The following is a 23,734-nucleotide window of genomic DNA, read 5'->3' on the forward strand; positions in this document are numbered from 1 at the left end:
CCTCTGAAAAAATATTGGGCTTCTAGCTGTGTGTGGGACTTGTTCTATTAATCCATCTATACAGACCTCCATCAGGTTGCAAACTGAATATATTTTTTTCTGCATCTACCTCTGAAAAAATATTGGGCTTCTAGCTGTGTGTGGGACTTGTTGTATTAGTCCATCTATACTGACCTCCATCAGGTTGCAAACTGAATATATTTTTTTCTGCATCTACCTCTGAAAAAATATTGGGCTTCTAGCTGTGTGTGGGACTTGTTCTATTAATCCATCTATACAGACCTCCATCAGGTTGCAAACTGAATATATTTTTTTCTGCATCTACCTCTGAAAAAATATTGGGCTTCTAGCTGTGTGTGGGACTTGTTGTATTAGTCCATCTATACTGACCTCCATCAGGTTGCAAACTGAATATATTTTTTTCTGCATCTACCTCTGAAAAAATATTGGGCTTCTAGCTGTGTGTGGGACTTGTTCTATTAATCCATCTATACTGACCTCCATCAGGTTGCAAACTGAATATATTTTTTTCTGCATCTAGCTCTGAAAAAATATTTGGCCTTCTAGCAGTGTGTGGGACTTTCTCTATTAGTCCATCTATACTGACCTCCATCAGGTTGCAAATTGAATATAATTTTTTTCTGCATCTAACCCAGCCAATAGTTTTGGCCTAATACCACAGTTTGGCCACTCAGCTCTGCTCGGTTCCCATCCATTGTTTTTTTGTGCAAACAACTCCAGAGTTGTTAATTAGTTAACCACCAAAATGAGTGGAAAAAGGCCTGCTGCTGGTGGAAAGGGGAATAGGCGTGTTGGGAAGGGGAAAAAAGGTTGTGTCCGTGGGGTAGGTGTTAAAGCAACAGTAACATCTGCAGAAGAAAGACCATCTTCCAGCCAAACTAAAATGTCTACTTCTTTTAGCGGACAATGTGATAAGATCCCTTTCTTACGGCCACGCCAATCGCTACAAATTCCAGATGAGGCACAAAAACAGCAGGTGCTTCAACGGATATCAAGTGCTCCTTTAAGTGGGCTCTCCTCCACATCAACTTCAACATCACAAATACTCCAGTCCTCAAAGGTGTCACCCCAATCGCACTTGCTTCCTCACAGCTCCCAAATCTCCAGCTGCCCGTCTGAGTATGAGGTAGAACAGATGGTTGAGTCTGCAGAGCTGTTTACTCATACTATAGCCTGGGAATCAGAGGTCGACTCCAGCGCTTCTGTGAATCCAGACGAGGAAATGATCTGCACTGATGCCCAGAATCTTTATGAGTCGGATCCAGGACCAGACGCAGAAGGTTCTGACCATAATGTAGACCCTCATTCCCAAACTGTAACTCCTGTTGGTGGAGACAATGAGGAAGACGATGATAAGACTCAAATACCTGATTGGAGCGACAACTTTAGTTTTTTGTCAGGGCAGGAACAGGTTGGCTCTGAGGACGACGGGTGAGATAACGCACAGGATGATGATGATGAGGTTGGAGATCCCACTTACTGTCAACCCACAGTCAGCCAAGAGATGAGGTCAGCAGAGGAGGTGGAGGAAGATGCTAGTGACGACGAGGTCAGGTTGCGCCTTCCTGGACAGAGACGTAGTACTGGAAGCACGTCAACAACTGCATCCTCAAACACAACTCTGCCTCTCACCACAAGTCGTGGTGGCTCTTCAGGTCGCATGGGTGCTAAGCCTTGCATAGCCTGGGCATTTTTTCAGATCGATAAAGATGACCCAACTCGTGTTATCTGTAACATTTGTCAGCAAAAGCTAAGTAGAGGCCAAAAAATACATAGTTTGAGTACTTCATGCATGAACCGGCACATGGACATGAAGCATAAGTTGCAGTGGGAAGCTCAGTGTGCTACAATGCGGCCTAGCCGGCCGGGCCAACCACCGTCTGCCATATCTTGTGCATCCGCGGCCTCTTCATCCTCTGTGACTGGGGGGACAGCAGTCACACCTGTTTTGGGGCGCAGACCTGCCACCTCTTTACCCGCAACAGCCAGCGTGATTGGCAGGTCATCATTTTCTTTGGAGGTGGTAACACCAGCTGGTGTTGAGCGCTGTCCGACATCGATAGCACCACCTTTGGATCAAGGCAACCTAACATGTCCGCCTGCATCTTCCTCACAGACCGGCAGTTTGCCGGGGACACCCTTATCAACCCCGTCTAAGCACAATAGCCAGCCCTCGGTCCCTCAGATGTGGACAAGTAAAAGACCATTTCCTCCTAGCCATGAGAAAGCTAAGAGGTTGAATTTCACCATCTGCAAGTTCTTGGCTACAGAAATGCTGCCTTTCCGCCTGGTGGACACAGAGGATTTTCGAGACCTTATGTCCATCGCAGTGCCCCAGTACCAGATGCCCAGTCGGCACTACTTCTCAAAGAAAGGTGTGCCTGCGCTCCACCAGCATGTCGCACACAACATCACCGCTTCTTTGAGAAACTCTGTGTGTGACAGGGTGCATTTCACCATAGACACTTGGACGAGTAGGCATGGACAGGGGCGTTACATGTCGCTGACTGGGCACTGGGTAACTATGGTGACAGCAGGACAAGGGGCTGCTGTCCAAGTCTTGCCGTCCCCACGAGTTGTGTGTCAATCCTCTTTATGTCAAAGTTCCTCCACTGCTTCTGCCTCCTCAACCTCCTCTCGGTCTTCCACCTGCACCCAAAGCCTGTCTGGTCATGCCACAAGCTTTCTAACTGCGCAGAAGGGATCCTGCACACCTCCTTACTATGCTGGCAGTAGGGCTCAACGTCATCAGGCGGTTTTTACATTGAAATGTCTGGGAAATGTGAGTCACACAGCTGAGGAGCTGTGGTCAGCTCTGGAGAACCAATTTCATGAATGGTTGTCTCCACTGGACCTGAAATCAGGGAAGGCCGTGTGCGACAATGCTGCAAACCTGGGTGCGGCCCTTCGCCGGGGCAATGTCACACACGTGCCTTGTATGGCTCACGTGTTGAACCTGGTTGTCCAGCAATTTTTAGCCCACTATCCCAGACTAGATGGCCTTCTGCAGAGGGCACGGTCGCTGTGTGCTCACTTTCGCCGTTCGCATCCCGCAGCTCAGCGACTTACATCTCTACAGAAGTCGTTGGGCCTGCCACTTCACCGGCTAAAATGCGATGTGCCTACCCGGTGGAATTCAACTCTGCACATGTTGCAGCGACTGTGGCAGCACCGACAAGCCCTGGTGCAATACGTTCTGACGTATAGCCTGGGCCAACGAGATCCAGAGGTGGGGCAAATCACGCTGGAGGAGTGGTCTCAGATCAGGGACCTATGCACCCTTCTGCACAGTTTTGAAATGGCGACGAAGATGTTTAGTGCTGACGATGCCATTATCAGCATGACTATTCCGGTGATTTACATGCTGGAGCACATGTTAAACAGAATTCGGAGTCAGGTGGTGGCACAAGAGGAGGTGGAGGAAGTAGAGGAGGAGGAGTTGTATGTGGAAGGGCTAACATCTGCAAGGTCCAGACGGTCGGCAGCACCAAGGCGGCAGGCATGTGAGGGTGGGGGAGATGGTTTTACCAGGGCGCATGGTAGCAGCCAAACTAGTGAGGAAGGTGCAGGAGCCCAGGAAGAAGTGGAGGACGAACTGATGGAAGACTCATCAGATGAGGGAGACCTTGATCACATTTCTGTTGTGCGAGGTTGGGGGGAGAGGACAGAGGAAGGAAGCATGATTGTTACCTCGCCACCAACACAACAGGGACTTGGTGCTCCTGGATGCGCAACACACATGAGTGCCTTCTTGCTGCACTACCTGCAACATGACCCTCGAATTGTGAGAATTAGAAATAATCCTGACTACTGGGTTGCCACACTATTAGATCCCCGGTACAAAAGTAAATTTGCAGAAATTATTCCTGCCATAGAAAGGGATGCACGCATGCAGGAGTATCAGCAGAGACTGTTGCAGAATCTTACATGTGCTTTTCCACAAAATACCAGTGGTGCACGTAGTGAATCTCACAGTTCCAACTTGCCAACCGTGGGACCGTCAAGTGTTCAGCACTCAAACCGTAACAGAACCACAGTATCTGCTGGTAACATCAATTTTGCGGAATCATTTCACCACTTTTTTAGCCCATCCTTTGCAAGGCCACAGGAGACAAGAAGTCTGACACATAGTCAACGCCTAGAGACGATGGTACAGGAGTATCTCCAAGTAAACATTGAAGCCATGACTGTGTCACTGGACCCTTGCTCTTTTTGGGCTTCCAATCTGGATAAATGGCCGGAGCTAGCCACTTACGCCTTGGAGATCTTGTCATGCCCCGCAGCCAGCGTTCTGTCTGAACGTGTGTTCAGCGCTGCTGGTGGTGTGCTGACAGATAAGCGCACGCGGCTCTCCACTGATAATGTAGACAGACTCACGTTCATAAAGATGAACAAATCATGGATCCGAAACGACTTTTCTACCCCTGTGTCATCCTGGGGAGAGTAAAAGCTTGATGATTGGTTAATATCACCCTACCAACCGTTTTAAGCTTTCAAATTACTAATCATGTTTATCTGTATCTTGGCTGGAAAATAATTTGGGCTTTGTAGCAGTGTGCAGCACTGATTCTATTAGGCCATCTATAATAAGCTCCACCAGATTTAAAATTACTAATCATGTTTATCTGTATCTTGACTGGAAAATAATTTGGGCTTTGTAGCAGTGTGCAGCACTGATCCTATTAGGCCATCTATACTAAAGCTTCACCAGATTTAAAATTAATAATAATTTTTAGCTGCATCTAGCCCGGAAAATAATTTTGGGGCTCCGAGATGCGCAAGACACATAAGTGTCTTCTTGCTGCACTACCTGCAGCATGACCCTCATATTGTCAGAATTCGAAGTAATCATGACTACTGGGTTGCCACACTCTTAGATCCCCCAAACTTTTTGATCAACCTTTTCATTTTAATAAAGACCAAAAAAATGGTCATTTTTGAAATTATAAGCATTAGCAGGTTGTTAGAAACTGAAATCAAACAGTTTTCAACTCAAAACTTTATTCTAGGTGATGTTACATTTTCACATAGGACCCCTTGTTCGAAAGGAGCTTCTGAACTCTCTCGTCCATTGAATTTGTCAGGTTTTGGATGGTTTCTGCTTCAATTGTTTTGCATGAGGACAGAATACCCTCCCAGAGCTGTTGCTTAGATGTGAACTGCCTCCCGCCATCATAGACACTCCTTTTAATGATGCTCCAAAGGTTCTGAATGGGGTAGAGGTCAGGGGAGCATGGGGGTCACACCATAAGTTTGTCCCCTTTTATGCCCATATCAGCCAGAGATGCAGATGTTTTATGTGCAGCATGAGATGGTGCATTATCATGCAGAAAAATGATCTTGCTGTGAAATACACGGTTCTTCTTCTTGAACCATGGCAGGAAGTGCTGTTTGAGAAAATCCACATACATTATGGAGTTCATCTTTAGCGCCTTCAGGGATCCTAAAGGGACCGACAATCTCTCTCCCCATGATTCCAGCCCAAAACATTACTCCACCTCCTCCTTGTTGGCGCTGTAGCCGTGTTTGCGTGGGGTGTCCATCAACCAGTCATCCTCCACTCCATCCATCTGGACCATCGAGCGCTGCACGGCACTCATCAGTGAACAAAACAGTTTTGAAATCAGTCTTCATGTAATGTTTGGCCCACTGGAGCCGTTTCTGCTTGTGTGAAGTGGATAGAGGAGGTCGACAGGATGGCGTATGCACAGCTGCAAACCTCTGAAGGACCCTGCATCTTGTTGTTCGGGGGACGTTGGAGGCACAAGCAGCTTCAAAAACTTGTCTGCTGCTATGACAAGGCTTTTTTGCCGCTGCTCTTTCAACCTGACGTAATTGCCTGTAGGAAAGAGTCCTCAATTTGCCCTTATCAGCACGCACACGTGTGTACTGTGAATCAGCTACATACTTCTTGATTGCCAATACACTTCATCCTGATCATCGCACAATCTTGATTGTAGTCATGCCTTGACCTAAACACTCCACAATTTGTTGCTTCTCAGCAGCCGACACATCCTTTTTCTTTCCCATTTTGGCAGAAAATGTAGGCTGCTTAATAATGTGAGACAGCCTTCTTAAGTAGTCTTGCCTTTCATTGGACACACCTGCCAAACTAATTAGCACAGGTGTCTGCAATTGCTTACAGTGATATAAAGAGCCCTGACACACATCACCATCAATGAGTTTAACTGACAAACATACAAATTCTTCCCTTATCACTCCTAAACACTTTTTGCATAATAATTTGGAACACAATGTACATGTGCTTTTCCACAAAACACCAGTGGTTCACGTAGTGAATCTTACAGTTCTAACTTGCCAACCGTGGTCTGTATGGAGTTGTTCAATAAAGGGCCCAAAATTAAGATAACATAGATGGGAGAGGTCTCTATGAATAGGAATTCCTAAGTATTTGATACCCTGTGAGGGCCAGGCAAAGGGAAAGTTGGACTGGATGGAATCCTATATGGATTTGGGGAGGGAGACATCGAGGGCCTCAGACTTCGCTGCATTGATTTTAAAATTTGACCATGTAACAAAGTGATCTATTTCAGCCATAACAGCATGGATGGATATATGTGATTGAGTGATATATACTAGGACATCATCAGCAAATAGAGAGCACTTGTACTCGGTGCCTCCCACCTCAATCCACCTAATATTGGGGTTATGGCGAATTGATGAGAGCAGGTGCTCCGTCACTAGGATGTATAAGAGAGGGGACAGAGAACATCCCTGCCTTGTCCCATTGGTGATTGTGAAAGGTGATGAAAATGTTCTGACGCGCCCCCTGGGCCTTGGGACACCCGGAGCCGGACCCTTTTTGGTGGATGCTGGTGGTTGTAGTCTCCGTGGCGGCGACCCGGTTCCGTGGCTCAGGGCGGTCAAACCAGTGGCGGAACTATTTATGTGGTTTTGATGTTTAAATGTCCGACTACGCCACCCGTGGATTGCGGTCAGAGTGAACCGCCGCTCCAGGGCAGACCGCTGAGGCTGGTGTTGTGGGTGCAGCAGAGCGTAGCATAACTCCCCACAGGAGGAGTATAGCCTCAGGGCAGTGTATGCGGAGGATGGGGGTGATGGTGCAGGGCAGCAGCAGTAATGACACGGAGTCAGTGATGCAGTCCAGGGCCTTTACTCACAGTTCTTATTATCCAGACCACGTCTGCAGGTAACGGCTGCCCACGTCGTACTGTGCTCACCAGGTGAGGGGCTCAGACAACTCCCAGATAACTTTGGAGTGCTTCACAGGACCCCCTTTGTGTGTCCTTTGTCTGGCCTTTCTTACCAACCCTTCTGTCCGGCTGCCTCGGGCCTCCTCTTGGTAAACTTGGCGCCAGTTTCCCTGACCCTATGTGGTGCCTTCCTAGCGGGTGTAGCGAGGGGCTGCGCCACATAAAATGTCACAGCCTCCTGTTTCTAGCTGAGGGTCGTTTCCTGCCTCCACTAGTTTCGGGGACTGTTCTCCCCCTTTGGCCTGACCCCTCCACGCAGGTGGATTCGGGCGTGCGGTGGCGACTCGCCCGTCCGCACCCCTGAGATCCCTTCGTTCCTCGTTCCTGGAGCCTTCTCCGCTCCTCTTCCTTCCTTCTCCCTCTTCCAGGCCTGGGCCTCTGTTACTAGGCCCGCCTCCGGAGCAGAGCTCATGCAGAGCCCCTGCTCCCTGCCACTTCTGCTCAGACTTCTCTGCACTGAACTAAGATGGTGCCCACCTTTTATACTCCCTTCTCAATGCACCCAGGAACTGCTTCCTCCCTGCTCCTGCACTACAGGGTTCCCCTTCCTCAGTGTTCCCTCCCCCCACTCCAGCCAGGGACAGGGACTGTCGTGCCCATCTCAGGGGCATATTGGTCACCCTGCCCCACGGCAATGTGGTGTAATGCATGCAGGTGTCGGGTCCTGATCCACACTACATCCTTACCTGAGAGTGAGATATCACACCTCTGGGTGAGGTGCAATACCTCTGTAGCAACCGAGCCCTCAGGGTTCTACAGTTCCATTTATCTTCAGCCTAGGTGACGTATTGCGATACAGGGCCGTGATTTTGGCTATAAAAGGGTCCCCTAGACCCCTACCCCAAGCTTTTTAAGAGAATCATATATGGCGTGCCAAGAGACTCTATGGAATGCTTTCTCAGCATCCAACGAGAGTATCTAATTACAAATTTTTAACTGCATCTAGCCCAGGAAATACTTTGTGCCTAGTAGCAGTGTCTGCTAGTCAGCGGATTATCCCGGCTGTTAAGCAAGCTACACCACCTGTAGTTTGGACACTTCATTTTTTCAAAGGAAATGCTTCGGGACCACGGGATACTCAGTGAAGAGCATCAGGAGGCACCCCAAGGCATAGGGGCTCGGACTGGCAGTAGGATGCCTTGCGGTGGACAGCCGAGCTCGATCCTTATAAAAGCTTTTTAACTGCAGCAGCTTTAGTGGATGCTACTGGAGCTGGAATTACGCGGCTGCTGGCATGAGACTTGCCCTCCAATAGATCCTTGTAAATGGATTTAAAGTGTATTTATTCAAATTAGAGAGACAATTTAAATTAAAAAGCTTAGAGCTGCCTCCACCACAGGGGGGCTCGCTCGACCCACCAGCGGACAGGCACCAGTATTGGGAGAGGGGGGCTGGCCGTCAGGGTTCACCGCGGCTCTGGCACAAACCCGGCGACACGGAGGTGGCACGGGCAGGAGCGGACTGAACGTGTCGGCTTCTCACTTTTTGGATTTTAGAAGGGCATGACATGCCTATATCTGTGTCTCCCCCTCCTTTTACTCCTCCACCTCTTTTCTTTTCGCATGACTATATGTACTTGTCACTTTTCCATGTGTTAGTTGTGTCTTCTGAGCAGTTTGTCAGCTTTTGGACACCTTTGAAGGTGTTTTCTATGTGTTTCTATGTGTTTTTGTTTGCCTGCCATTGGTTTTGACGGTGTTCGAAGGTGTTCGACGAACAGTTCGACGAACAGTTCGGCGAGCACACGGGTGTTCGACGAACCGAACTCGAACACTACGGGGGTGGCTCAACACTAATGGAGAGCTCCTTTGACCGCATTTTTACTTCACAGCAAAACCTTCCAAATGCAAGCACCACACCTCAAATCAACTCCAGGCCTTTTATCTGCTTAATTGAGAATGACATAACGAAGGGATTGCCCACACCTGTCCATGAAATAGCCTTGAAGTCAATTGTCCAATTACTTTTGGTCCCTTTAAAAACAGGGTGGCACATGTTAAGTAGCTGAAACTCCTAAACCCTTCATCCAATTTTAATGTGGATACCCTCAAATGAAAGCTGAAAGTCAGAACTTCAACTGCATCTGAATTGTTTTGTTTAAAATTCATTGTGGTAATGTCTAGAACCAAAATTAGAAAAATGTTGTCTCTGTCCAAATATATATGGACCTAACTGTATGAGGGAAAACCACTGTTTGGGCGCACTGCAGGGTTCGGAAGGGAAGGAGTGCCATTAGACTTTTTGAATGTAAAATTTGTTTGAATAATTAGCAGTCGCCATGTTGCGTTTGGGGAGCCCCTGATGTGCCAAAACAGTGGAAAACCCCCACAAGTGACACCATTTTGTAAACTAGACCCCTTAGGGAACTTATCTAGATGTGTGGTGAGCACCTTGCACCCCCTGCTGCTTCACAGAAGTTTATAATATTGAGCTGTAAAGATAAAATTTTCACATTTTTCCCACAAAAAATGTTTTTCATCCCCTAATTTTGCATTATCATAAGGGTAACAGGAGAAATTGCACCATGAAATTTGCTGTGCAATTTCTCCTGAGTATGCCGATACCCCATATGTGGGGGGAACCACTATTTGGGTACACTGCAGGGTTTGGAAAGGAAGAAGCGCCATTTGACTTTTTGAATGTAAAGTTTGTTTGAATAATTAGCAGACGCCATGTCGCATTTGGGGAGCCCCTGATGTGCCTAAGCAGTGGAAACCCCTCACAAGTGACACCATTTTGGAAACTAGACCCCTTAGGGAATTTATCTAGGTGTGTGGTGAGCACCTTGCACCCCCAGGTGCTTCAGAGAAGTTTATAATATTGAGCCGTAAAAATAAAATTTTCACATTTTTCCCACAAAAAATGTTTTTCATCCCCTAATTTTGCATTATCATAAGGGTAACAGGATAAATTGCACCATGAAATTTGTTGTGCAATTTCTCCTGAGTACGCCGATACCCCATATGTGGGGGAAAACCACTGCTTTGGCACACGGCAGGGTTCGGAAGAGAAAGGAGCGCTATGTTGGCTGGGATAGGTTGCAGACACCATGTCACATTTGAAGAGCCGCTGACATGCCGAAACAGCAGAAAACCCCACAAGTGACCCCATTTTGTAAACTACACCTCTCAAGGAATTCATCTAGGGAAGTAGTGAGTATTTTTAAATTTTTTAATTTATACCATTGGGCAGTGAAGAAAACATAATTATATTTTTACCACAAAAAAATGTTTTACCCTCAGATTTTACATTTTCTCACAGGGCAATGGGTAAAAATGGTGCCGAAATGTGTCACACAATTTCTTCTAAACTTTGCAATACCCCATATGTGACTGTATCGTACCGCTCAGCCATACGGCGAGATCTGGGAGGGACTAAGCGCTATTTGACAATTGGAGAACAAATTATTGTAGAATAGGCATTTGGATTTGGGAGCACAAAATTTTCTGAATTTCTTTTGGGGGGCAAGGGCCATTTCACTTTTCCAGAGCCTTTCTGCTACCAGTAACTTGGAAGTCCCTTATATTTTTAACAGATGACGGACCTGAGTGGGGACTAGCTTTTTTGAGGACTGAGTTGAAGCTTTTATTGGGAACATTTTACGTAACATTTATCCGGCGCTCTAGGCTGAGCACTTACATCGGGGTTTCCATCTAAATTTCCAAGTGATGTAATTCAGATGAAACCCCTGTGGGATCCATTCACTGTAATGAGGCAGCAGAGTTACTCTGGACTCCGTCTGGCCTCTGTTTAGCGGTGTCCTTTTTTCAGAAGTGCACAAAACTGTGGCCAACCGCACTTTTATGCACGCCTAAAACAAATTACACCGTGGGATCACAGGCCAGACGGCATCCACAGTGGCCTATATCTGCCTCATTACTGGGAATCTTCCGTCATGGGTTCCGTCTGAATCACGTATTTCAGAGATTTACACGGAATCTCTGGCATAAGTGCTCAGCGCAGAGAGCAGGATAAATGTGAGCAGAGCCTTACTGCGATCTTTGGGAGACATAATAAACAAAATCAGTAGCAGGTGAAGAATTGGTAATGCCCCGTCTCATGCTGCACATAACACATCTGCATCTCTGGCTGCTATGGGCATAAAAGGGGACAAACTTATGGTGTGGCACCCATGCTCCCCTGACCTCAACCCCATTGAGAACCTCTGGAGCATCATCAAAAGGAGTGTCTATGATGGCGGGAGGCAGTTCACATCTAAGCAACAGCTCTGGGAGGGTATTCTGTCCTCATGCAAAACAATTAAAGCAGAAACCATCCAAAACCTGACAAATTCAATGGACGAGAGAGTTCAGAAGCTCCTTTCGAACAAGGGGTCCTATGTGCAAATGTAACATCACCTAGAATAAAGTTTTGAGTTGAAAACTGTTTGATTTCAGTTTGTAATAACCTGCTAATGCTTATAATTTCAAAAATGACCATTTTTTTGTTTTTTATTAAAATGAAAAGGTTGAAAACTCTGCTGTGCTTAATAATTTGGAACATGCTTTTGAGAGCAGTTTGAGTGTTTTATTTTTAAAAAAATATACTGTTATCATAGGCAGTTTGTACAAAAACCTTTCAATTGTGCTCTATTAGTTATTTGACTGGAAAATTACAATGACTGCAATTCATATAGGTAATTTGGGAAAATCTGAGAAAATATTATTTGCATAATAATTTGGAACACAGTGTATTTTTATTTATTTTGTGATTTTTTTTAACAGTTTGAAAACATTTTTTAGACTTTTTTTTACATTTTTACTTAGTCCTGTATGGGACATTAATTTTTATTTTTCTAATCACTGTTCTCATGCAATAGACATGTATTGCATTGCATGAGAGCTTTGCTGACAGTTCCACACTGTCTGTCTCCTGCTAGACTTCAGCTGCAGGCTGAGCTTAGCAGGACACCATATATGGCAGATCCGGAGGCGGTCATGTGACCTCCGGCTGCCATGACAACGGCAGGTCCTGTAAGACATCAGGGGGCCGTCGGAGAGGTAAGTGGACCACCCTCTCCTCTCACTATCTTCTAAATGCCGCGATCACTATAGATCGCGGCATATAGAAGATAGCAAAGGGTTAACATCATTAGGACCTGATCCAATCCGGTCCCGATGATGTCACCTGTCAGCTGTCGCTCTGCACCGCACCCGCAGTACTTGCAGGACCCTGGGGGTCCTGAGGGCTGCGGGACCACCAACCGTTCATAAACGTCGGCTCTGCACAGAGCCCAGGCAACGCCGACGTTTATGTACAGTGGGCGGTCTGGAAGCGGTTAATACTTGGTGGCAAAACCCTTGTTGGCAAGCACAGCAATCAGACTTTCTTGTAGTTGATGATGAGGTTTGGGCACATGTCAGGAGGAATTTTGGTCCACTCCTCTTTGCAGATCATCTCTAAATCATTCAGATTTTGAGGCTGTCGCTTGGCAATTCGGAGCTTCAACTCCCTCCATAAGTTTTCTATGGGATTAAGGTCTGGAGACTGGCTAGGCCACTCCATCACCTTAATGTGCTTCTTTTTGAGCCACTCCTTTGTTGACTTGACTGTATGTTTTGGGTCATTCTCTTGCTGGAAGACCCAGCCACAACCCATCTTCAATGCCCTTACTGAGGGAAGGTGGTTGTTCTCCAAAATCTCGCGATACATGACCCCATCCATCTTCCCTTCAGTATGGTGCAGTCGTCATCTCCCCTTGGCAGAAAAGCACCCCCAAAGTATAAGGTTTCCCCCACCATGCTTCACGGTTGGGACGATGTTCTTAGGGTTGTACTCATCCTTCTTCTTCCTCCAAACACGATGAGTTTAGTTAATGCCAAAGAGCTCAATTTTTGTCTCATCTGACCACAGCACCTTCTCCCAATAACTCACAGAATCATCCAGGTGTTCATTAGCAAGCTTCAGACGGGCCTGCACATGTGCCTTCTTAAGCAGGGGAACCTTGCGGGCTCTGCAGGATTTTAAACCTTTAAGGCGTAATGTGTTACTAATGGTTTTCTTGGTGACTGTGGTCCCAGCTGCCTTGAGATCATTAACAAGTTCCCCCAGTGTAGTTTTAGGCTGATCTCTCACCTTCCTCATGATCAAGGATACCCCACGAGGTGAGATTTTGCATGGTGCCCCAGATTGATGTCGATTGACAGTCATTTTGTATTTCTTCCATTTTCTTACTATTGCACCAACAGTTGTCTCCTTCTCACCCAGCATCTTACTTATGGTTTTGTAGCCCATTACAGCTTTGTGCAGGTCTATGATCTTGTCCCTGACATCCTTAGAAAGCTCTTTGGTCTTGCCCATGTTGTAGAGGTTAGAGTCTGACTGATTAATTGAGTCTGTGGATAGGAGTCTTTTATACAGGTGACTATGTAAGACAGCTGTCTTTAATGCAGGTAACTAGTTGATTAGGAGCGTCTAACTGGTCTGTAGGAGCCAGAACTCATAATGATCAAATACTTATTCCTCACTGCAAAATGCAAAAAAATGTATCTAATTTATACAATGTGATTTTCTTGAATTTTTTGGGGATATTCTATCTCTCAATGTTAAAATTAACCTACCCTTAAAATTATAGACTGTCTCAGTGAGCAAACTTACAAAAACAGCAAGGGATCTAATACTTGTTTCCCCCACTGTATATATTTATATTTATTAATTTATTTTTTATATTTCTTTTTTTTTGGGGGGGGGGACTATGGGGTCCTGTGATTCCTATGTACGTCACTAGGGAAGACCCTTAATGAGTTAAAAGCATCAAGCTAAGAATGAATCAGTGCAAAGAGTTTTGTCCGTTTCCACAGTGAGAAAAGGGCGGATTCTGGACATGTTTTCTGAGGTGCAGATTGCATGAATGCAAGTTATACAGTTTATGGAGTAAAAATAAAATATGAGTCAAACATAATCTTAAACCCTTCACAGGTTTTGGAGGATTCAGTTTCTGATAGAGATGACATGATGATTGATATCATTGATAACTTCCTAGTTGCATGTCATATCTCCCGTCTAAGAAAAGAAGATGGTAAGAAACTTTCCATCTTTATAATTTAGGAGAGAAAAGAGAGCCGCCTAAGAGACTCCCAGGCTGCGGAAAAAGTATGCTCGTCCTACATTGTGGACATCCCTGAGAGACCAACCCCCAGCTTCCCATTGCGCTTCACAAGGGCTGAAATATGAGCTGTGGTGAGTCCCATCGTCCACCTCATAGGGGAGATAGTCCATACTATATGTGTATGTTCCTTCATCTTGATATAATGTCAACTGTAAAACCGTAAAACCAACATCACTGTCTTCTAGCTTCAGTCGACTTTATTTGCTTCTACACCCAGTCACATTAATATTTCTTGGGATGAATAGTCTAGTTGACTAATTTTCTCACATCTTGTCCATTTCATCTTTCTCCTTGCACTTATTATTTATCTTGTTCTTCTATTACAGATTTTACATAGCATTTGTCTGGTTTGGACAACACCTTAAGATTTTAGTTCAAGTCCCCTAAGGGGACTAACAAGTACAGTAAAAAGTAAAATAAAAATGTTTTTAAAAATATGAAAAAAAATACTAACGTTCAAACCCCCCCCCCTTTTTGCCCTATTAAAAAATAAAACTATTAAAAAAAAAAAAAGCACATATTTGGTATCGCTGTGGTGTTCATAATCTATCAAAATATGAACTAATTAATCCGATCTGGAAAAAGTGTCAAAATGCCAGAATTACGTTTTTGGGGATGCTGCAACATTTCAATAAAATGCAATAAGAGGCGATCAAAGCATTGAATCTACCCCAAAATGGTGGCAGTAAAAACGTTAGCTTAGGGCGCAAAAAAGGCACAAAGTAATATATCCCGAAAACTGAAAATGTTACAGGTCTCAGAAAATGGTGACACAAGCAAAAATTTTTTTTTACAAATTTCCCCAAAAATTTTTCACCACTTAAATAAAAAAACAACAACTATACATGTTTTGTATCTGCGTACTCATACTGACATGGAGAATCATACTGCCAGATCAGTTTTACCATATAGTAAACATGGTCAATAAAATACTCCAAAACAATTGTGGAATTCCACTTTTTTGCAATTTCAATGCACTTGGAATTCTATTCCTGCTTTCCAGTGCACTATATGGTAAAATGAATGGTGTCGTTCAAAATTACAACTCGTCTCGCAAACAAACAAATGCAATATGGCTATGGGGACGGAAAAATAAAAAAGTTATGGCTCTTGGAAGAAAGGGAGGAAAAAAACAAACTGGCCGGGGTGTAAAGGGTGTGGTAAAGCGACAAGCTCGGCTGTATGCTGAGGTAGGCACAGGACACTGTCTCTTTAAATTTCGGGTTAGTTTATTCAGGGTCATAAAGTACTCTGGAGTCCATAAAGAAAAAACACAGCATGTTAGGCTAAAGTGGCAAAACAAAGTACAAAATTGCAGCACAGTCTGTACATCGGCCAAGGTCTGGCCACTCAGGATTAGGCACACACGGTTCAGCACAGCATGTGCTAACTTCTCTCGGGAGCAGGTTTCCCTAGATACTGAACACACCTGAGTACAAAGGCTGGTGGATGATGTCCCACTCTGCACTTCGTCATTCACTTCGTCCCTTGTAAACCTAAGTGTTAACCCTCTCTGCACCTAATGTGCAGGAGAAACTTCCATGTTTCACATCACTGAGGCTACCAGCCTCAGTGAAATATATCTCCCTTCCGACACACTGCCAGTGACTTTGTTACAAGGGGTTAAAGGAAACTTATCACATTTTACATGCAGATCTGTGAAAAACATGGTATAAAGAAATAGAAGCTGAGCAGAATGATATGAAGGTTTGTTGGAAAAGACTCAGCATAACTCAGTATTTTATTCATTTAAATCCCAGGTGTTTGTATGAATGTGTCCGGTGGATGGTCTTACTCTGTGATTAACAACTATCTCTGCATGCTCACACATATAGGAAAGACTGTCAATCACTGAGTAGGACCGCCCACTGGACTCGTAGGCATAAAAAAGGCCAGGAATTTCAATGAATAAAAAGTTTTACTGAAACTTTTCCCATAAAAATTTATATCAATCTGATCAGCTCCTCCAGCTCTATAACATCCCACCTGCAGATCAGAGACCATTTTCTACATGATGGTTTCCCTTTAAACCAGCAGGTATCTGAAGTGTGGGCTGAGCATTAGTCTTGGTCTAAATGGATTGATAGTTTGGGTGCAAAATATCTATTGTTAAAGGGATTGTCCGGGACTTTAACATTGATGGTATGTCCTTAGGATAGGTCATCAATGTCTGATCGGCTGGGGTCCGACACCCCCACCAATCAGCTGGTGTCGGTGGTGGGGGTGTCAGTACTTACTTGTGGAGCTGGCTGTCTACTTATAGTGGCCGGGGCATAGTACTGCACACCCCCTCCTATACTAATCAGTATGAGGCAGATTTGGAGTACACTGCGACAGTCACTACAAGTAGATGGCCAGTTCTGCAAGTAAGTACTTCCGGCCGGTGGCCACCACTGACACCGATATCAGCTGATTGGCGGGGGAGCCGGGTGTCGGGCCCCGGCGGATCAGACATTGATGACCTATCCTAAGGATAGCCATCAATGTAAAAGTAGTGGACAACCTCTTTAAAGTCCCGGACAACCCGTTTCATTCATTGAACGTGCAAAGTATTTAACTTGCCTATTACTTAAAGGCGGTAAATGCGGTAACTTTTCATAAAATGAAGATTAGTTACATATTACACAGACTGAGTTACAGTATATAACAGGTTGTGAAGATATAGTAATACATACAGCAATGTGCAAAAGTTTTAGGCAGGTGTGAAAAAAATGCTGCAAAGCAAAATTGTTTTTTTAGTAATAGTTTATTTTTATCAATTAGCAAAATGCATAGAGAATGAACAAAACAGAAATAAAAATCACATCAATATTTGTTGTAATCAGTCTCCCTGACTAGTTCCTTCAAAAACTTTGTGCAAGTACAAGCACCTAGAAGAATTGATGCTGTTTTGAAGGTAAAGTGCGATCGCACCGAATGTTGATCTGATTTAGATTTCTCTTTTGTTCACTCTCTTTGCATTTTGTTAATTGATAACAAACTAATAACACTTCTATTTTTGAAAGCATTCGTACAATGCAGCATTTATTGCACACCTGCCTAAAACTTTTGCACAGCATTGTGTATGAGCTCCTTGGAATACAGCCATAAATGGCTCAATAACTGTTGGTGACAGATCTTCATGTCCTTCAACCCTACTCCATTGGTGTAACCAATACCACAGTGGTGATCTATTGTTGTAAATGGAAAGACAGATCAATAACTTAAAGGGAGTCTGTCAGAAGGCTTTTGCTTTGTAATCTGAGAGCAGCATGATGTAGGGGCAGAGACCCTGATTCCAGCGATGTGTCACTTACTGGGCTGCTTGCTGCAATTTTGATAAAATCCCTGTTTTCTCTGTTGTAGATGTATCTCTGGTCAGAATGTTAAGCTCTATATAAACCCGCCCACACCACTGATTGGCTGCTTTCTGTGTAGGCTGTACATTGTCAGCAAGCTCCCAATCAGTGGTGGGGGCGGGGTTACATAGATTAGCTGGACTGCCTGGCACTGGACACCTAGTCCTGCAGTGATAATCTCCTGCCGATAAAACACTGATTCTATTGAAATTACAACAAACTGCTGAACAATTGGCATATCGCTGAAATCAGGTTCTCTGCCCCTGCATTATGATGCTCTGAGATTAAATAGCAAAAACCTCCCAACAGATTCCCTTTAAGCTGGCCACACACATGAGATAGCTGTCAGACGATCATTCATTCAGCAGTCAGCTATGTCTTCTGAATCCCCCATACTTAGATCGAGCATTCATGCGCTTTCAATGGGGAGAGAGAAGAAAGCTGCTGTCAGACCTCTCTTATCTCTTCTGTAAATGAAAAGATTAGGCAATGAATCTCTAACTTCTCGATCCTTCTCTTCCCCTACATCATCTGTCGTAGGAAAGTCTGGAGGTCCCCATAAATATCGGATGGTTGGCCGATCCAACAAAATTAGCGGGTTTCACCGACTTTCATCTAATGTGTAAGGGGGCTTCCCGACTCTCCCCCAACAGATGATGTCAGGGATAAAAAGGATCTGTTATGTCGGATTTCGGACTTCCGATCCTTTTGTTCCCCCTGGGATAAGCCACCACCGGAGGAGCCTGGCATTGGGCGGCTCCATAGAGAACACATGAACACGTGGCACCCATTGCTTCTGTGTGTTTGGGAGTCGGAAGAGATGGCTGTCATTTGGTCATCGTTTGTTTATGGGGGACTTTATTCAAGTGTGCATGTGCTCTCCGTAGGAAGAGCATGCTGCTTCCAGACTCCTTTGGCGGTGGCTTATATCTCCGAAAACAGAAGGATCGGGCAGGTGTGACTTAACTGATCAATCCTTTTACCCTCCAACATCTACCATGTGTGGATAACCTGAGGCTTCATGCATATTAGATGTTTGGCTGCTCCAGGCAAAAACACCAGAGTTACTGATGTCCATTTAATGTGTATGGCCGTTTTTACACGCTCGCCACTAGGTTCAGATAGGGCGAGACGGGTGTCATGAATTCTTTGGAATCCTGGGGGAACCGTTACTCAGGGCGACCATAGGCTGCAGCTTCTCTCAGGCACACGATAGATTCAGTTGCTGACCAGACACATTTGACAAGAGTCTTTTTCAACAGTTAACAGCGGAATTTAATCTGAAGCACGGCCAGTGCAATTATGGGATATTACAGCAACAATCTTCTTTACAGTACAGTCTGAGTTTCTTGAGCAACCGACTCCAGTAACAATATTGTAGTTTCTTCACAAGGCACAGTATTATGGTCTCTTCAGTAGCATAATTCAGCATAGATTAGATCTGTTAGCAGCACACTTCTATGCATACACAACCACAGGCTTTTCCTTCACAAGGACGCAATAGTACACAGCATTCTTTATCCTGCATGGAGATGGAGGGGGGAGGGTTTAATAAGGGAGATGATCCCTGTGACACAATTCCTTCCAGTCCTTATGTTCCTGCCTGATAATACTCTGCACTGTTAGTTCAGGGAGTTTATTTGACCTATGTTTAGTTTCTCTCCTGATCTGAATCCTGTTCAGTTGCCTTCTGTCAGATCCAGATAACACACCACTTTTCTCGTTGGCTCCAGCTAGACTAATAAACAAGTTCCCCACAATCCCCCTGGGGCTCTGCTGAAACACTCCCTGTCTCCTGTTACTGTGTTAACCCCTCTAGTTGCTGGATGCTTCTGAAGCACAACACTTCCTGTCTCTTGTGACTGTGTTAACTCTTATAGTTGCTGTATGTTTTTGAAGCAACAGCACTACTTCTGCATGTCACACCTTCTTAGGCTATGTTCACACTTTCATTTACCAGTACTTTTGTTAGTTCAGCTTTGAGTAACATGCAAACAGAATAATGTAAAATATGGATCCATTGCATAACTGATACAATAGGAAGAAGAGGGACCCTGTTGATTATTACGGGGTACGTCTGCGTTATTTTATGTATAGAACTGAAGAAAAAGTTCTGCACGCTGCACTCTTTATTCCTTTCTAAACCAAGCACTTAACGGACTCCAGACAGAACACGTAATGATCAACAGAGCCCCTCTGCTTATGTCTGTATCACTTATGTAACAGGTCAACATTTGGTGTTAATTTTGTTTGTTTGTTCCTAAAAATAAATAGATAACATTAGTATGAAGTCCTGTTTCAATGTTGACAAATTATCTTCCATTACTACTTACTTGGGGTAGGATATTCTGTAGTCTGAATACTCTAACTGTAAAGAACCCTTTCCTATACTGATTGTATCTTAATTGCCTTTTTTTTCACATGAACCCTGGTCCCTTTTACTATGTGCACACGTTAAGTATTTGGTGCAGAAATTTCTGCACCATTTTTGCATCACTTGGCAGGAAAAATGCAGCGGCAGAAATATGCTTTTTTTTTTTCCTGCGTTTTTTACTTGCTACTTTGGTGCAGATTTTTTCCACTCATTAGTATGGGTGACATCTGCAGAAAAAAAACACTGAAAGAATTGACATGTTGCAGATTTAAATCTTCTCCAAATCTTCAAGGAAAAAATAAGCAATGTGTGCATGACACTTCAGGAATCGCATTCTCTTTGCTGGCATCAGGAAACCCTTTAGGTTTTGTGGCACATCTGCACTGAAAAAACGCAGCAAAAACGCAACATGTGCACAAAGCCTTAAGGTCTCTTGTTTTCCAAGCTAAAAAGGAATATTATTTTGAGTTTCTTATTTTAAAAGAAACTCCCTTGGTGATTGGAGATAACTGCGATCTTTATGCTTAACTCCTACAAAAAAACAGTACATACAATTCGTATCTTGGCGTCCATAATGTCCTGAACACTAAATTGGCAAGTTATTTTATCCTCAATTTGAACAAGGAAAAATCAGTGCCAAAATATGGAATAAAAAACAATCAAAAAGTTGTGTGTACCTCAAAACAATAGTAATGAAACATCAATAACCCCCACAAAAAATCCCTCCTACATATCTGCTAATGGAAAAGTAAAACATTTATGTCTCTCTAAATATGCCAACACAAAGGCTATTTCATTTTTAAAAAATGTTTTATTCTGCAAACGTAGTAAAACTTACAAAAAACGTATACATTTGGCATCACACTAATCGTACTGGCCAAGAGTTGTGACGCACAGTGAACACCATAATACAGAATCCGCAGAAATTGCAAATTTGTTGGTTTACTCCATTCCCCCCATAAAAATGAATACAAGTTTGTCAGTACTTTGAACTTACATCAAAAATTAAAGAAATACAACTTGTCCTGCAAAAAACAAGCCCTCGTATGAATATGTCTATGAAGTGATTAAAAAGTTTTTGCGGGGTGACAAAACAGAAAAATTATCATCTTTCCTGAAGGGCAAAGTGGGGTGTTTTTTTTAAGGGGATTAACAATCTAATCACCTACCTTTAAACCCTCTCTTGTGCTCCTAGACTTGTTCTACAACGTAAAATCGAAAAAACTCATATTCGACATGTTGACTTATAAGGGATCTATGATGAGAGTGGGCTTTATAACATTAGGGTCACAGGTTTTCCTTTCTCTTTTTATGCACTATAAACTTCTTTTTTTTTTTGCTTTTGTAGCTGCTGATTGGCATTGAGTACCACTACTTAGCTCACTTGTAATTAGAATACCTAAGTGCTTCTTTTGTTCATGTATCCCTCGTTATCAATCTTTAAAATGCAGTTGAAATGGATCATTACAGTAAAATTAAATTTGGTGGAGAGTTTCTAGAATGGGTAATTTGTAAAGTAATGTTCAGCACCATGGATAGCGATCACAGAGAAACCTCTATGTAGTTTTTAATACTGACATCAATGCGTATACCTATCCCCAAAAACACTTACGAGCTTGGGTTCTGTACCTAGGACACATCTATACTGTGACGCTAGGCACTACTCATGAACAAGCCGTGAAGTTGGGTAGTCAAGTGGTCTGAGGTCAAAAGCCGGGAGAGTACGTCATAGACAGAAGGGTGAGACAAAGGCATAGTCAGGTAACAGTCCGAGGTTAGAATTCCAAGAAAGTAGCAGATCACAACAAAAGGGTTAGGCAAACAGATGGTCAAGGCAAATCCAAGGTCAAGCAGCAAAGATCAGAATACAAGACTAGGAGAACAGAGCACACACCTCATGAGCAAAGCTACAATTGGCAGCAATCTAAGGCAGAGAGCCAGCTAAATAGCAAAGTAATTACAGGAGACACATCGATGAAGCCCCGGAACACTCTAATCCTGATTATACAGCTAAACTGTCACTCAAAACACTGACAGCTCAGCATGCCCCAGCATCCGATTGGACGGTTAAGCTGTCCATCACCATACTGACAGCTCAGCACGCCCCCCCCCTGCCCTAGATTGGACGGTGGATCTGTCATTCACTGCGTCCAGACACACTGATAGGATGAATCGTGACATATACACCTACATAAAGAACCACACAACAATACTTGTAAAAATCATACAATCTTTATTTTAAATGATTTAAAGAATACTGAAAAAAACAAAGCAAGACAGGAAAGATGCAAAACAAAATATCATCAACTATTATGGAGGAGGTAATCAGGGCCGGCTCTAAGTTTATGCATGCCCTTTTCGACAGTCACATTGGACACCTCTTCTCTTATGATTTTTACCTTTTCACCTTCCAAGACGTTTAACTTTTTTCTTTTTCAGTCAATAGAATTGTATCTATAGCCACCGTGTCTGCTATGTTTTTATCATATGGGGTCCATATAACTTTTTGATATTTATTTATTTTTTTGAGCAAAAAAACAGAGATTCTGCTTTTTGATCTTTTTTGTTTTAGCATTTACCATATGGGATAAATCTAATATTTTATTCTTTGGGACAGTTACAGACACAGGGATACAAAAAATATATATTTTTTTCTTTACATTCTTAAAAAATGGGCTGATATGAACTTTTACTTATTTATAGTCCCCATAGGGGACTTGAACCTGCGATTGCTGCTTGCATAATTCACTGCAATACCATAATATTGCAGTGTATTGTACATGAGTATTATATTTGTATACAGCTGACATTATAATAATTGCATAATGAGTAGATATGAATTCCTACAGGGAAAACAATTTATTACCTTGATGGTTAATGTAGTTTGTCTGGCAAATCTAATTCAAGGGTTGTCTACCTTTGGGACCATTTTTTTTTTTTTACTTAACTGCATCTCTCTGGGGTGAAAAAAATCAAATTAAAACTTTTGCCCCAATTTTTACAAGCTCGTTGTTTACTTCCCCATTTAAACATGATTTTGTCATTGGTCATAATGCATCTGAGAAACATTCAGAAAAAGACAGGTAAAAGCGTTTCAAACTCTCCTGTTAAAACGAGCTCACTGATGGATTCTCAGTTGACTTATTCTGCAGGCAGCAAAACACAGTGCAGCACAGAGTCTATAGAAGGCAAACTGTGCAAAAGTTTTAATGAAATCTAATTGCAAAAAAAATGATTTTTAGCAGTGGACGACCACTTTGAATAGTTATGGCTGCCAAATCAAAAGCAAGAGTGTAGTGTTGCTAGTCACTATAACAGTGATATAATACCAGATTCAGCATGCAGAAAAGAGAAGCCATGATTATTTCATTTAACGGGTTATTCCCAACATTGAAAGTTCTCACCTACCCACAGGATGGCCTCCTACCGATCCCGAGAATGGGTCTCTAAAATGTCTCATCAGAATGAAACTGTGGTTGCACATGAACACCACCACTCAATTAAATGTCTATAGGACTGCCGGGGAAAACCAAGCGTTGTACTCCAGTAGTCCCATAGACAATAAATTATCTGGTGGTGCACAAGTACCGTCACCACTTCATTCTGTTGAGGCATTTCTGGATTGGTAGGTGTCCCAGCAGTCGTACCTCCACCCATC

The 23,734-nt window shown here is 43.6% G+C and overlaps 1 protein-coding gene across 6 annotated transcripts in view; it reads left to right on the top strand.

Moving 5' to 3' along the window:
• The window catches only part of PPP2R2C (protein phosphatase 2 regulatory subunit Bgamma), a 255,847-nt gene that overhangs the window by 90,346 nt on the left and 141,767 nt on the right, over nt 1-23,734 (top strand). For 3 of the 6 annotated variants that reach the window (XM_073648119.1, XM_073648163.1, XM_073648173.1), the window contains exon 2: nt 14,304-14,435. The exons of the other annotated variants lie outside the window; for them this stretch is intronic. Coding sequence is in view for 2 of the 3 variants with exons in the window: in XM_073648163.1 (XP_073504264.1) it covers nt 14,426-14,435 (10 nt within the window). In the remaining variant the exon portion in view is untranslated. The remainder of the gene's footprint in view (nt 1-14,303; nt 14,436-23,734) is intronic. 6 annotated transcript variants of the gene reach the window in all.

Source organism: Phyllobates terribilis, unplaced genomic scaffold, assembly GCF_046119375.1.
Source record: "Phyllobates terribilis strain yellow unplaced genomic scaffold, ASM4611937v1 Scaffold_1__5_contigs__length_1240528914, whole genome shotgun sequence".
In the NCBI taxonomy this organism is placed as follows: Eukaryota; Metazoa; Chordata; class Amphibia; order Anura; family Dendrobatidae; genus Phyllobates; species Phyllobates terribilis.